General features: G+C 35.8%; 1 protein-coding gene across 5 annotated transcripts; it reads left to right on the top strand.

The window, feature by feature from the left end:
- The first annotated feature begins 736 nt into the window (after positions 1-736).
- On the top strand, positions 737-13,059 carry prlrb (prolactin receptor b). Of its 5 annotated transcripts, none has more exons than XM_027138392.2 (10): positions 738-908; positions 3,764-3,845; positions 4,675-4,846; positions 5,970-6,102; positions 6,594-6,763; positions 8,626-8,807; positions 8,973-9,114; positions 9,418-9,514; positions 10,232-10,301; positions 11,488-13,059. In XM_027138392.2, the coding sequence occupies exons 3-10, from the start codon at positions 4,780-4,782 to the stop codon at positions 12,139-12,141; spliced, it is 1,515 nt and encodes a 504-aa protein (XP_026994193.1). In that variant the 5' UTR covers positions 738-908; positions 3,764-3,845; positions 4,675-4,779; the 3' UTR covers positions 12,142-13,059. The 5 variants fall into 5 exon arrangements, with proteins under 5 accessions (XP_026994194.1, XP_026994193.1, XP_026994192.1 ...); XM_027138391.2 differs by lacking the exon at positions 3,764-3,845 and adding an exon at positions 2,883-2,927; XM_027138393.2 differs by lacking the exon at positions 3,764-3,845 and having other exon boundaries at positions 737-908; positions 4,675-4,840.
- The last annotated feature ends 632 nt before the right edge of the window (positions 13,060-13,691 follow it).

Below are 13,691 nucleotides of genomic sequence, written 5' to 3'. Positions count from 1 at the left end.
ATTCATTGGAGTCTGAATCGTTTTCCTAAGGTTGTGGGTTCGAGTCTCGGGCCGGCCACGACTGAGGTGCCCTTGAGCAAGACACCGAACCCCCAACTGCTCCCCGGGCGCCGCAGCATAAATGGCTGCCCACTGCTCCGGGTGTGTGTTCACGGTGTGTGTGTTCACTGCTGTGTGTGTGCACTTTGTATGGGTCAAATGCAGAGAACGAATTCTGAGTATGGGTCACCGTACTAAGCCGTATGTCACATCACTTTTTTAATGAAAAATTAAAGTTTTAATTAACAGACCACAGTAACCCCCCTCATCTCTCTCTCCCCCTCCCCGTCCCCCCGCCCTCTCCCTCGTCTCTCTCTCTCTCTCTCTCTCTCTCTCTCTCTCTCTCTCTCTCTCTCTCTCTCTCTCTCTCTCTCTCTCTCTCATATAGCCACTGATTAACTAACTGATGTGTATATTTTCCAATGTAAAGGAGACAACACAATATTAAAGGTGCTAGTAAATATACAGTACATTGATTTGTTTATTCTGAGATTGCATTAATTAACCACAGTTCTGTCTGTGACAGTGTGTTGTTTAGATAACAGTTCGTCCATCAGCATGTGAGCTGTCTGTGTTAAACGCAGTACTGTATTAAAGGGTTTATTACAGGACCGGACTATAGGTGTCGCTTTTGTCTCCTTTCTTCCATCTTCAACTTTCTCACTACTTCCTTTTTCAGGATTTCACGTTGGTTAAAAAGCTCCCACTCATTTCTGTCATGATCGACCTGTCAACATGCAACGATGCGCGCACACACATACGCGCACCCGCACGCGCACACACATACACGCACACGCGCACACGGCAGTACACTAACTTTTACAGAAAGCTGGTCACTGGGGCATTTTGGATGTCGTCACATAACCAAGGTAAATTTAAACCTTATATTGTATAGTATAACAAAATGAATGTGTAGTAAACTTGCATTGAATTACTTTTATTATACTTTATGTAATGGGCTTTTATTCATTATTAAATTAAGTATCATGCAAGTTGGGAATGAAATCAAATGCATGATCTAAATGTGAGTAAATGTTAAGGGCTTTGTTCCCCGTTTGTTATTAATTCTCCCGAAACCTTAGTGTTTCTTGGTTGTCGTTTCAAGAGGATTTTGTTTGTTTGTTTGTTTGTTTGTTTCAGAAGTATTTAAGTATGTATCATTATGCGATTATTTTGTTGTGACAAATAAATAGATGTGTAATGAGCAAAGGCACTTTCCAAAAGGCAAAAAAAAAAAAAAGAATATATAAATAAGCCTTTTTAATTGCCTGTAAGCAAAACATGTTCTGTTAGTATTTCCAGAGGTTTCAGGGATATAATAGAAATAAGACCCGCCCTCTTTTCCCTCTAAGATTATTAGTTATTTCAGGAGCTACAATTCAAAATTTCTCAAAATTAATTTAATTACTCAGTAAGCAAAAAAACTTTGAACATAATCTGATCTATCACCTATAACATCATTATTCAAATGTTTACAATCATATTCTGGCTATTGATCAGATCCTTATCACTTTTCTTTTTGAACATTTACTAAAACAGTGCACTTTTATATCAAAATTGTCATTCTTTATGTTGTCTTTCCTTTTGAGATTTTGAGGTTCGGATTAAACCCATTAAGTTCAAGAAAACAGTTTAACTGACAAAAAATAAAATATGGACTTACCATGGACATAAATTACAAATTTCAATGTCAGAACATGTTTACTTGTTAAAATGTATTATTTTTATTTATTTATTTGTTATGACTTTTTGTAAAAAATTAAAACGCATGTTAAATATATAGGCGCTGGTATTATTAGATTGTAGCTGATTGTTGACAGTGTGAATGTGCCACTCATACTAATAGCTTATTGCATAAAGTAAGTGATTTGAGATGTATCTTTCATCTGTTCCTGAATCAATCAAGAATTTTGGGCTTTGTCCTAAATCACAAACTTCCATACTAAATTGTAGATCATACAGTTGTTTTATCAATAGTTAGTATATACTGTATAATGTCTTGACTATTTATCACAACATGGTTTTGCCTATACTTGTGGTGGCACACTTTTATGTAACATGCATTTATCGGCATATACGTATTAGGTGCACACCACATTATAAATATGTGTTTAAACATTCATGCAATAACTGACGACTTACAATGTCTTTTGGAGAGCTAGAGGTTAGTCCTGGTTCACCCAGGCTACTTGTAAATGTTGCCCTGCTCTTGTATGAGCCACAGTGTTCTAAATAATTAGTGACAAGATGTGGTAAATAATTCATACCTTTTTAAAGATGAATGCCTACTCACACATTTGATTATTTGAGAAGCAACAAAAGACCTGTGTGTATGAGGATGTGAAAGAGAGACAGGGGGTATCCTTTTATTTTGTAAATGTTGATTGACATCATGTTAGTAGGCAGTTGTCTGTGCCTTAAACTGAAAACACTGAGTTTACATCACAAATGTATATATACCATGATGTCAAGTATGTAAGAAGAGAAAACCCTTCTGCTTGCAGTCTGTGAGAACTGCTCCGTGGCCCAGAATCAGAATCAGAATCAGCTTTATTGCCAGGCATGTTTTCACATGCGAGGAATTTGTTTTAGTGACATAAAGTTAGTATGATTAAATATTTCTAAGAAGAGAGTTAAATATAACTGTAGTTTACTTTCTCTTTAGTAATAACAACAAGGATTCATTTTTAAATCATGCATGTGGTTTGTTTTAACATTCCAGTCTGATTTAGTATAATAATTCATTATACTATTTGGTTAGTGCCTCCCTTTGCTCTCAAAATGGCATGGATTTTGAAAACATTTCTCTGGTTCATACTGACATGTTGATTTAATTTCTGTAGATTTTGCAGAAGGAATTTCATGCTGTGAATCTCCCATTCCCAAAGGTTGTTCTATTAAATTTTGATCCAATGACTGGGTATACCACTGACACTGAAACCTGACGTGGTCTTCTGCTATTGTAGCCCATCCACCTCAAGGTTCAATGTGTTGTGCAAAATAGAGATGCTTTGTTGTCCACCACACATAATAGGGTAGTTATCAGAGTTAGTGTAGAATTTCTGTCAGCTCAAAAAATGAGTTTGGCCATTTGTTGCTGACCTCAATCATCAACAAGGAGTTTCTCAAAGCAGCTCTACAATGCCTGCATGATTTTATGCCACACAATTGGCTGATTAGATTTTGATGTTCATTTGTTCCTATAAAGTGTCGAGTGATTAGTTTTTGTATAACATATCTGAATGTTTCATTTATTTATTTATTTATTTGGTGGTGGTGATGGTGGGTGTCGGGGGACTCAGCTTTATGGGCCATTATTTTCCCTGAAGGAGGTCTATACCCCTGGGCTTTCCATACCTCCATTGCCTTTGCGTATACAACAGACTTGGACATTTCCATGTGCCAGAAAAACAATAAACTCAATAATGTGTCTGTTTTAGTGAAAGATTAGTTAAAACATGAAAACATGAATATGCAAGAGCCTTCTGCTGTATTGGACCAACAGTTTTTCCTTTTTCATCCAAAGCAGATCATTGTAGATTCCTTTTTTAGTTGTATCAATACATAAATAGCTAATTATTATATACCTATACATTCAACCAACTGACAGCATAGCAGTGCATAAAATAATGGAAATACATGTCAAGAGCTTCAGTTATTGTTCATATGTATCAAAAATGTGTTTATTATGAAAATGTGATGAAATGAAATTATTTTGATCCAGGTCTGTGATGTAGAAATGCAATGTTGATAAGAGAGATCAGAGGAGAATGGCTTATCTGGTTTGACCTAGCAGGAAAGTTAAGGTACTTAATAACCACTCTCTACGTCTGTAGTGATCAGAAAAGCATCTCAGAATAGAAAACGCTGGGCCTTAAGGCAGATGGGCTACGGCAGCTACAGACCACATCATTTTCTACTTCTGTAGACAAAAACAACAATTAGCTCTTGACCTGTATCTGCATGATTAGATAATTGCTTTTTATATGCAGATGTGCTTAATATAGACAACTGCACTAGGTACTGTAACCGCATCTACAGTACCTTGCATAAGTATTTCAGCCTTTAAACATTTCTAAAAAAAAATCTTTTACACTTTTTGTCACTGCTTTTGATGGAAAGCATTTTTTTTATTACTTTTTTTATAATGGATATAATACAGTATTGAAATGAATTTAGAATCTGGGATATATTTCTTAAACAAACCCCAATTAATTTTTTTCCAGACCTTTTGGTAGCACTTTGATGATCTTGTCTTTTTCATTTGTTCTCTGTATGAGATTTGTATGACATATAATCCCAGTTACTGTATATCAATGAATTCCAGGATGTAACACTAATAGAGGTTGAATATTTTTATGCGTGGTGCTGTACATGCATTATAAATACCCATAATGTTACTTTTATCAAAACTGTTTTATTGTGCAAGAATAACACACTTCCACAGCTATATAGTAATATATAATATTATTTTTGGCTATTTATTATACAATATATGTATATTTGAATATTCTGGTCCAACATTTTCAAATCCAACAAGCTTTAATGTTGTCAATGAAAAGTGTCCCCCTGGCTTATCTCAAGCCAAATTGCAGTGGTGTTTACACACGCTAAACGCTTGTTTTCCACTACTAGACTGATATTTGATGTCAAAACAGTCCTGCTGAGCTGGTGATGTGCTCTGTGTAGACACCTCCTTAACTCTGCGAGCATCTTTGTCTCAGCTGGGCCTCAAGCAACATGCAGGGGGACACTTCACGAGTCCTGGCTGCAACGTTCCTACTTTACTGGATTCCACCTTGTGCGTGTGAGTGACAGTTTTTAAAATGCATAGACCAGAAATGAGAGAATTGCCTATACATATTACATACATATAGTTTGTAGGTTAATAATGGATTTGCTGTGTGAGCTGAAGCAACACACATTCATAAACATTGGATAAAGGTGTTAACAGATTAGGGCTCCATTCAACATGTAGGCTGACAAACATTTTTTGTATTTCCAATAGAAATGGAGTAAATTGGATTGGATATGCTGTGCATAAAACATGCAGGGCTGGGGCTGCTCACAGGACAGACAGTAACATGGTGTCATTGGATTTTAAAAAAAATGTATTTCTAGTTTTATTGTCAGTGGTGGATGTCAAAGGCGCATGGAGAATATTCACTGAGGCTCTGCAACAATACCTGGATTTGGATATTTTTATAGAATACTAAAATCAGAGGATCGACAAATTGCCAACAAATAGTCTAAAAAGTCATTTAAAAAATAATACACTATTAGGTTAATGACCAAAAATTCAGTATTGAATATTAAGTAAACCAAAAATATCAATTTAAGATAAAAAAAAAGTAAAAAGAAATATCTACCTTTAAAAAATCTAAAGAATTGTTTTGAATTAGATACATGAGCTAGAATCATTATTTACCTACTTGAATTAGCTACCAATTATGGTTTGTAAATTAGCTTGTCTGATAGAACAAAAGCCTTTTCTTTTTTCACATATATATTAAAGCACAGTAAAGTTCTTTTTTTACATCTCCCAACTTTTTGAAGTTTGGGTCAGAGCACAGGGTTAGCCATGATACAGCACCACTGTTGCAGTGAGGGCTTTGCTCAAGGGCCCAACAGTGGCTGCTTGGCAGTGCTGGGGCTTGAACAATTCTCAACCCAGAGCCACCACAAATTAGCTAGTTAAGTTTTATACATTTGTTTAATAGGTGCTAATCTGACTTTAATTCATTCCAAAGGTTATTATAGATATGTTAATGGAAATTCAGTTTCTCTGAGTTACATGAATTTGTGATCAGTTCCACTTGAGTGTTTGAGTGTATATTTCTGTGTCTACACCTTTCTCTCACCTTTTTACACCCCTGCTTAGTTTTAAAGTTTCAAGTGTAGTTCTACACTTTATCTTTGGGGCTACGCAGGTGACTCCGCACCAGAACGACCCAAACTCACAGGTTGTCGATCTCCAGATAAAGAGACCTTTAGCTGCTGGTGGGAACCTGGCTCAACTGGTGAACTGCCAACTACTCACCGTCTTTTCTACAGAAAAGAGAGGTAATATGGTTATATTATACATTATACACTGTAACTCAATCTAGTCCTTAATTTATTTACTGTAATTTTCCCACAGTTCAGGTGAGAGTTAAGTTTTTTTGCATATTGCCCATGGTCCGGCTTTTCGGCCCAATTGTAAATAATGGTTGTTCATTTTGATAGCCATTTTCATATTTATTGTTTAAACAAGGCTCCCAAATGTTTTTGCAAATTCTGGAAGTAAACCATGGCAGCCCTCAGGACACATTTAAGAATAGCATACCCAGCACTGGAATAATAACCTGCATGAATGATCATTGTGTACAGAACCTATTTTATTGAAAGCGTATCTTCACATGATGTTTTTCAATGCATGTTAACATGGCCTGTTGTGAATATCTTGCTTTAAATGTTTATGAAATACCCTTTTGCCCCGTTTACGAGAAAATTTGCACACAAATTATACAAATATGCACCTGACATTTAGTCTCAAATCAACTCTGATTTTTCAGATCCGAAGAGGTCTTTGAATGTCCAGACTACCACAGTGCAGGGAACAACTCATGTTTCTTTGACAAAGCCCACACATCGATATGGATCTTTTATAACATCACAGTCATGGCCTCTAATAGCTACGGCAACACCTTTTCTGAGCCAGTAGAAGTGGACGTTGTGGACATTGGTCAGTACATTTTGTGTATGCTTGTGTGTGTGTTTTTGATGATGGGAATTCAATATGGCACTCAAATCAGTTAACACTGTTAAAGTATTCTGCATTTACATAATAAAGGCTGACGCATTAACATCTCTAGGGCAGTTTTTATGGCTGCTAAAAAATGTCACTTCAGTCAAGCTGGGCCTAGCAGAGGGGAAAAAATCAATACACTTTTGAGACAATTTCTGTAAATGGAATACAGATAATAATTGTGCTTTTAGTTAAATCAGATTAAAAACATCACAATAGAGCTAATAGAACAATTTATTCCTCTTTTAGTCAGAACAGGAGGAATAAAACTGGACCCTTGTCTGAAATATAATACTGACTATATAATACAGACTATTTTGTATGCCGGGTGTAATGACCATTGAATTCTTTGTACTGAGGCTTTAGAAAGAGAATATATTCTGCTGTATATATGTGCACAAAAAAAACATTTACAGGAATGTAGTTGGTTTCAGTGTGGCTGGAAAGCAGGAGTAAAAGTGAATAACGGCACTTTAGGATAAAAGTTTGATTGATTGTTGAAAAAGTTGATATCGAATTGATAGAAAAGTTGATGTAGGTGAAACTGGCTTCCCTTCTTCCTTAACATCTTCATCTGACAAGATTACATGTGGTGAATATGGATGAGCAAACAGTTGCAATGTATGGGACGTGGTAGCCTTGTGGTTAAGGTGTTGGACAACTGATTGGAAGGTCATGAGTTTGAATTCCACGTCCACCAAGCTGCAGCTGGGCCCCTGAGCAAGGCCCTTAATCTTCAATTGCTCAGCTGTATAAAAATGCAAGTTGCTCTGGATAAGTGCATCTGCCAAATGCTGTAAAAGATAATAATAATTCTAGTAGCAATTTACACAGGGTCTTGTAAAGCAGACACACCACAACATTAAATGAATCTGTAAATGGGAAAAAGTGTATTAAATAAATTGAATGTTAACATTGTTAAATTGCTGTTGTATAAGAGGTGTAAAATAATTCTGTCATTGCTTATTTTCTTCTTACAATATGTCTGTCATGGATTATTCTTATTATTTTAATGTTAAATAAACATTGAGTGAGGGGGGTATGGTGGCTTGGTGGTTAGCACGTTCGCCTCACACGACCAGGTTCAGGGTTCGATTCCCGCTTGCGAGTGTGTGTGCCCTGCGATGGGTTGGCACCCTGTCCAGGGTGTATCCTGCCTTGATGCCCGATGACGCCTGAGATAGGCACAGGCTCCCCGTGACCCGAGGTTGTTCGGATAAAGTGGTAGAAAATGAGTGAGTGAGTAAAAATTGAGTGCTGCCTAGATTGCTAGTGAAATGATCACAGGAAAGAGAGTGACAGTATTTGCATGGGGTTTTGTTCTAAGCTCGCTAAACCCTTGCACTGTCGTTGTCTCCAATATATTAGCACGTTTGCCTTAAACCTACGGGGTTGGGGGTTTGATTTGCACTCTACGCTACTCCGGTTTCCTCCACCAGTCCAAAGGCATGTGTTGTAGGCTGACTGGATTCTCTACATTGTAGTGTGTGAAACGGTATACGAATGTGAGTGCAATAGTTTCCTACCAAGGGTTTGCCCCACCTTGTGCCCTGATTCCCCTTGGATAGAGTCAAGGTTCCCCATGACTGTGATAAGTGACACAGAAAATGGATGGATTATTATAATACATTATAGTGCATGCAATTTATTATTGAACCAAAAATAGAGCTAAAACCCAAAAAGAGGAAATGAATCCTCACTGAACTGAAACTGTGGATGAAAACAGTGGCATTTGGTTAAAAGGTTTATCTAAAGACCTTTATATGTTTCTTTTTTTATTCATATTTTTTTTCATGCAGTCCAGCCTCACTCGCCAGAAAACATGACTTTGTCTCTGATGGGAGTGAAGGACCAACCATATTTTCTGGTGAAATGGGAGGCACCACATGACATTGACACTCATTCAGGCTGGGTTACTCTCAAATATGAAGTGCGAGTAAAACAGGAGCATGGTGGACAAAAGCAAGTCAGTGATTGGGAGGTATGTACCAAGTATTATCCATAATGTCTTTGCATCTTCATGTGCTTTAATGTTATTTCATTTTGAGAAAATCATAATTTTAACATTATTTTCAATTATACTCAGTGAGGTTTTTTTGCTGACTGACACAACTGGGAGATAATGAACTGAATGTCTGTTTTATAGATGTACCGTGTGGGTAAGCAAAAGGAACTGAGTATCTTCAGTCCCAAACCTGGAGGAAATTATACTGTACAAGTGCGGTGTAAACTAGACGAAGGCCTGTGGAGTGAGTGGAATTCTCCGATGTTCATCCAAATGCCATACAGTAAGCACTAAATACAATGAGACATTAGTTCTGTTTTTATTCACGCTCAGATCGAACCCACCTTCTATCTGACTTAAACACGGTAGACAAATTATATCTTACATGTTCCTTGCATAGCGTAATTGACCCAAAGCAAACTCATAGTGAGTACTGTCACCGTGACGTTAAAAACATTGATGTTTCAAGAAATCTTTTTTGTTGACTCAATTATCTAATCCCGACTTGAATAATTGTCATTTGAATGTCATCAATAGAATCAGACTGGATTCCATTCTTTTTTTCTTTTCTTTGCTTTTTTTGCAGACTCAGAAAAAAAGAAGCCAGTTTTGACCTTCATAGCTATTATTTGTGCCTTCATTGCGTTGGTCACTGTTGGAATATTAACAGCCAAAAGAAAACAGTAAGCATTACAGAATTATAAAAAAAAATAAAACATACTGTATGTGTATATATATATATATATATATATATATATATATATATATATATATATATATATATATACATATATATATATATACATATATATATATATATATATATATATATATATGTATATATATATATATATATATATATATATATACATATATATATATATATGTACATACACAATACACATGTATATACACAAACATACTGTATGTGTATATATATATATAAATATATATATATATATGTATATTATATATATATATATATATATATATATATATATATATATATATATATATATATATATATATAAAAACATCTATTATGAGGTCATACTGACTTTTTAGTTTTGACCTTCAGGTACAAGTCTGCATTGCAAACACTCATTAATGCCAAAGGCGTTGTGTTTATGTTATTATTTTACTTATTTATTCACTTTAATTTAAATAAGACAGTTTAAAAAGCACAAAAATGCATTAGTACAGCTGACAATTTCATAACACAATATTTCAGTACAGACATGACAGCAACTAGACAAAATAACAACAAGAAGAAAAACAGCTAAAGAAAACAATAAAAACAGAAGCTGACCTGGTTGATCAACCACACATAAGAGGGAAATAATGTAAATTTATGGTCAAACCTTTCATTTGAGTTAATGTTTTGCTTTTTTCTCCCCTAGTGTTAAGCATTTCTTACTTCCCCCTGTTCCAGGACCAAAGATCAAAGGCTTTGATGGCCAACTTTTAAAGGTAGTACAAAATCTCATACACAGCATGCACTCAGTTTCAGCGTAGCATTACAAACATTTCTAGCTTTTTACACAGACTGAGAAAACATCACACAATCTTTTATAGTCTGGTGATTTAAAACAGTATTACTAATATTATGATAATCATACAGCTCAATTTCAGGTTTTTTGGGGGGATATCAGTGTATCTGCTTACAAATTCACATTTTCAAGGTGACATTAAAATAACTTCCACAAGCATTAAATTCTTAGACTTGTTTTTAAAAACAGTGTTAGAACATGTTTAAAGCTCCCAGTCGCTTAGATTTTATGACAAGGTCAGGTCATACCTGGAGGTAATGTGAATGTAGTGGTATTGTACAGTATAACCGGTAATGGTGAGACGATGGTGAGAATATCAATGATGTCATGTAGTAAGCATGCAGGCTTATTGTTCTCTGCTTTGTACATAAATGTACAATATATACATATATTTACTCAATTACTGTATATACTGTATATATTATTAAATGTTTTCATGAAAACAAGATGATATTTTAACAAACCAAAAGTATTTAAATTAAAATCTTACACACTTGACACTCATTTGTTATTAGCGCTAAGAATTTAGAGATGAAAGAAATATCAACAAAGGCATATTTTATTAATCTCAAAAAATGTACAATAACATCAAAAAATAATGGCTTCTATATTGTTGCCACATATCAGCATTTATCCCATTTTAGAGTACGCCTGGTTTAAATTGCTAACAATATTGATTACAAATAGTGAGTAAGTGATTACAAATCTATCACAGGGATGCACTGTGGCTTAGTGGCTAGCACGTTTACCTCACACCTCCAGGGTTCGGGGTTCGATTCCCACCTCCGCCTTGTGTGTGTGGAGTTTGCATGTTCTCCCCGTGCCTCGGGGGTTTCCTCCGGGTACTCCGGTTTCCTCCCCCGGTCCAAAGACATGCATGGTAGGTTGATTGGCATCTCTGGAAAATTGTCCGTAGTGGGTATATGGGTTGGCACTCCATCCAGCGTGTATCCTGCCTCGATGCACGATGACGCCTGAGATCAGCACAGGCTCCCCGTGACCCGAGAACTTCGGATAAGCGGTAGAAAATGAATGAATGAAAATCTATCACAATATGATCCTAGTGCTACTGTTCATGATAATATATTATCTGCTATCATTCTCAGACAGAAAAGCCAGAGGATGTATTTAGTACCTTCAACTTGCAGAGCATCCATCCAGTGTCAGAGTGTCTGGGGCAGTTGGAGTATATTGTGGTGCTTGACAGCGAGGAAGAAAGTGAGAACCCTGGAAGTAAAGCTTGTGCGGAACGACAAACAACAGCTCAAAATACATCTGATCAGCGGGCACGGAATAAGCTTAACCTTACCGATCACAGTGGAAAAGGGAAATTACCAGCTCCTGCATACAACTGTCAAGATTCTGATCCTGAATCTACAGCTTTAAACACATGTATGCTTCATCATAAACATGACATTTACCAAAATGGCCCTTGTGTCATATTTCACAAAAACATGGCTTTGAGCTCACAGACAGACAGTGTTGAGCAGAATGAAGTCACTTCAGCTGAACTGACGGAGTGTGTTGAACAAAAGCAGAGGGAGAACTGTAAGCAGGAGCTCACAACAGAACAAGAGGAAGACTACAGTAAAGTCAGTGGGATTTACAGCGAAACTGTCCTTGTGATTCAAAAAGACAGCAGCCCTGTTCAGAGACACAAAATGAGGAGCAATGATGATCCGAGCAAAGAAATCAAGCTTCAATTCACTTCCACATTTAAGGATCTAACAGGTAATCAGGATTACGTGGCTACATTGTAGGATTTTCAATCAAGTTTTCAATGGGGAAATCTGAGATTGGGCCTATGATCAAAATTCAGACACGTGTTACGTACATCTCAGACCTCTGTGAACGTTTCTCTGCATCGTTACTATTAATACAAACAGTACTGATCCCTGTACATTGATTGGACTGATTTATTTATTAAAAAGTCTGGCATGACTGCTTTTAAACAGCAGAAATATTTATATCAATGTTCTTTGTACTCAATTATGCAAATGAACAGTTACAAGGTTAAATTCACTTCATGTCTTGTGAGGATAAAGTGTAAAAAATTAACTTGTGAAGGATACAAAATGGTATAAAGTTGAACGAATGCAAACCGTATTTACAAAACCTACAGAACACCAGTTAGCAAATCAGCACTTAACATTGTCAGTTTAAAACTAAGTTCTAAATAAAAAACTGTTAGTCATGCCTCAAATCCGAAGGTGTTCAGACAGTAGTATTACCAATTGTAATTTAAATCACAGGTTTATATGAATGTGTTTGTTCTCACACAATAATAAGTTCTCATAAAATCACAAGAATAACACAAACTAAAAACAAAATAAAAACATGCTGTTATTTAGCAAAGATAAAGGTCTAATTGTTATCGATATGGTGGAGGAGGTGATTATTGAATATTTATGGAAGGACTCAGGTGTCAGTGCTTGGCAACGGTGCACTTTGTTTTTGGCATCACAAGCAGAGTGTTTTGTTTTTTGTGTTATTACCTTTAATAGGAACAAAAAGGGAGGCTGAGAAAAGATTGACTTTATAACTGCAGTACCATAAGTGACAACGGGAACTAAATTATCTTGCAGATGTACCACATTAAATGAACTTTACAACATTAAATATAACAATTCACTGATAAAATGTATGACATATGGTTTTAAATAAACAGCATATAAATATGTTAATATTTAATATATTTTTTTAATATTAGGTGCTGCGGTATAAGAGGAAAAACACTTCAAGCATACCTGCAATGTTTATATTCCTTGAGGAGTGTTTGAGTGTGTGTGTTTTTTTTTTTTTTTTTTTGCATTAATACTCATGATATCCACAGGGTGTTTACCTATAACACGCCTGACTAATATCCATGCCGTTAAGTGTAAACACACAGTAAATCTATGAAAACGTGTAGGCTTAAATTTTGTAGAGTGGTCTTGAACCCAATGAAACAATGAAAGTTTTGCAGAAAAATAAAGATACATTTTTCCAGCTAACTAACTATTACCATCCCTGCTATATCCATCCATAATATATCCTTAACCAGTTTTTATAAGCAGCCACTCTGTTGTTCAAGCATGGTTTGTTTATACAGGAAAAGGTCTGAGGATCATGTGAGGATAATACAGGAGGAAGGCTTTTAAATACGTTTAAAGCTCAGAAACACAGAACAACATACGACTCAGAACAACATACGAACTTGGGCCTGAGTAGCTCATCCCTTTGTCCCAAGCTGGAATTTAAGTGTTATAATAAATAATAAACAGCATTACTACTTAAACCAAATGCTGACCTTTCATCATTATGGTCATTG

This window comes from Tachysurus fulvidraco, chromosome 9, assembly GCF_022655615.1.
Source record: "Tachysurus fulvidraco isolate hzauxx_2018 chromosome 9, HZAU_PFXX_2.0, whole genome shotgun sequence".
NCBI classification, from domain to species: domain Eukaryota; kingdom Metazoa; phylum Chordata; class Actinopteri; order Siluriformes; family Bagridae; genus Tachysurus; species Tachysurus fulvidraco.
Note: the sequence above shows the minus strand (reverse complement) of the source record. Positions and strands in the feature narration are given on the sequence as shown.

Bases quoted from the DNA above. Each gene is read 5' to 3' on its own strand.
- prlrb (XM_027138389.2), top strand. From the start codon at position 758: ATGATCGACCTGTCAACATGCAACGATGCGCGCACACACATACGCGCA. The intron at 909-5,969 runs GTAAATTTAAAC...GGGGCTACGCAG, and splicing joins GATGTCGTCACATAACCAAG to GTGACTCCGCACCAGAACGA. The intron at 10,302-11,487 runs GTAGTACAAAAT...TATCATTCTCAG, and splicing joins TTGATGGCCAACTTTTAAAG to ACAGAAAAGCCAGAGGATGT.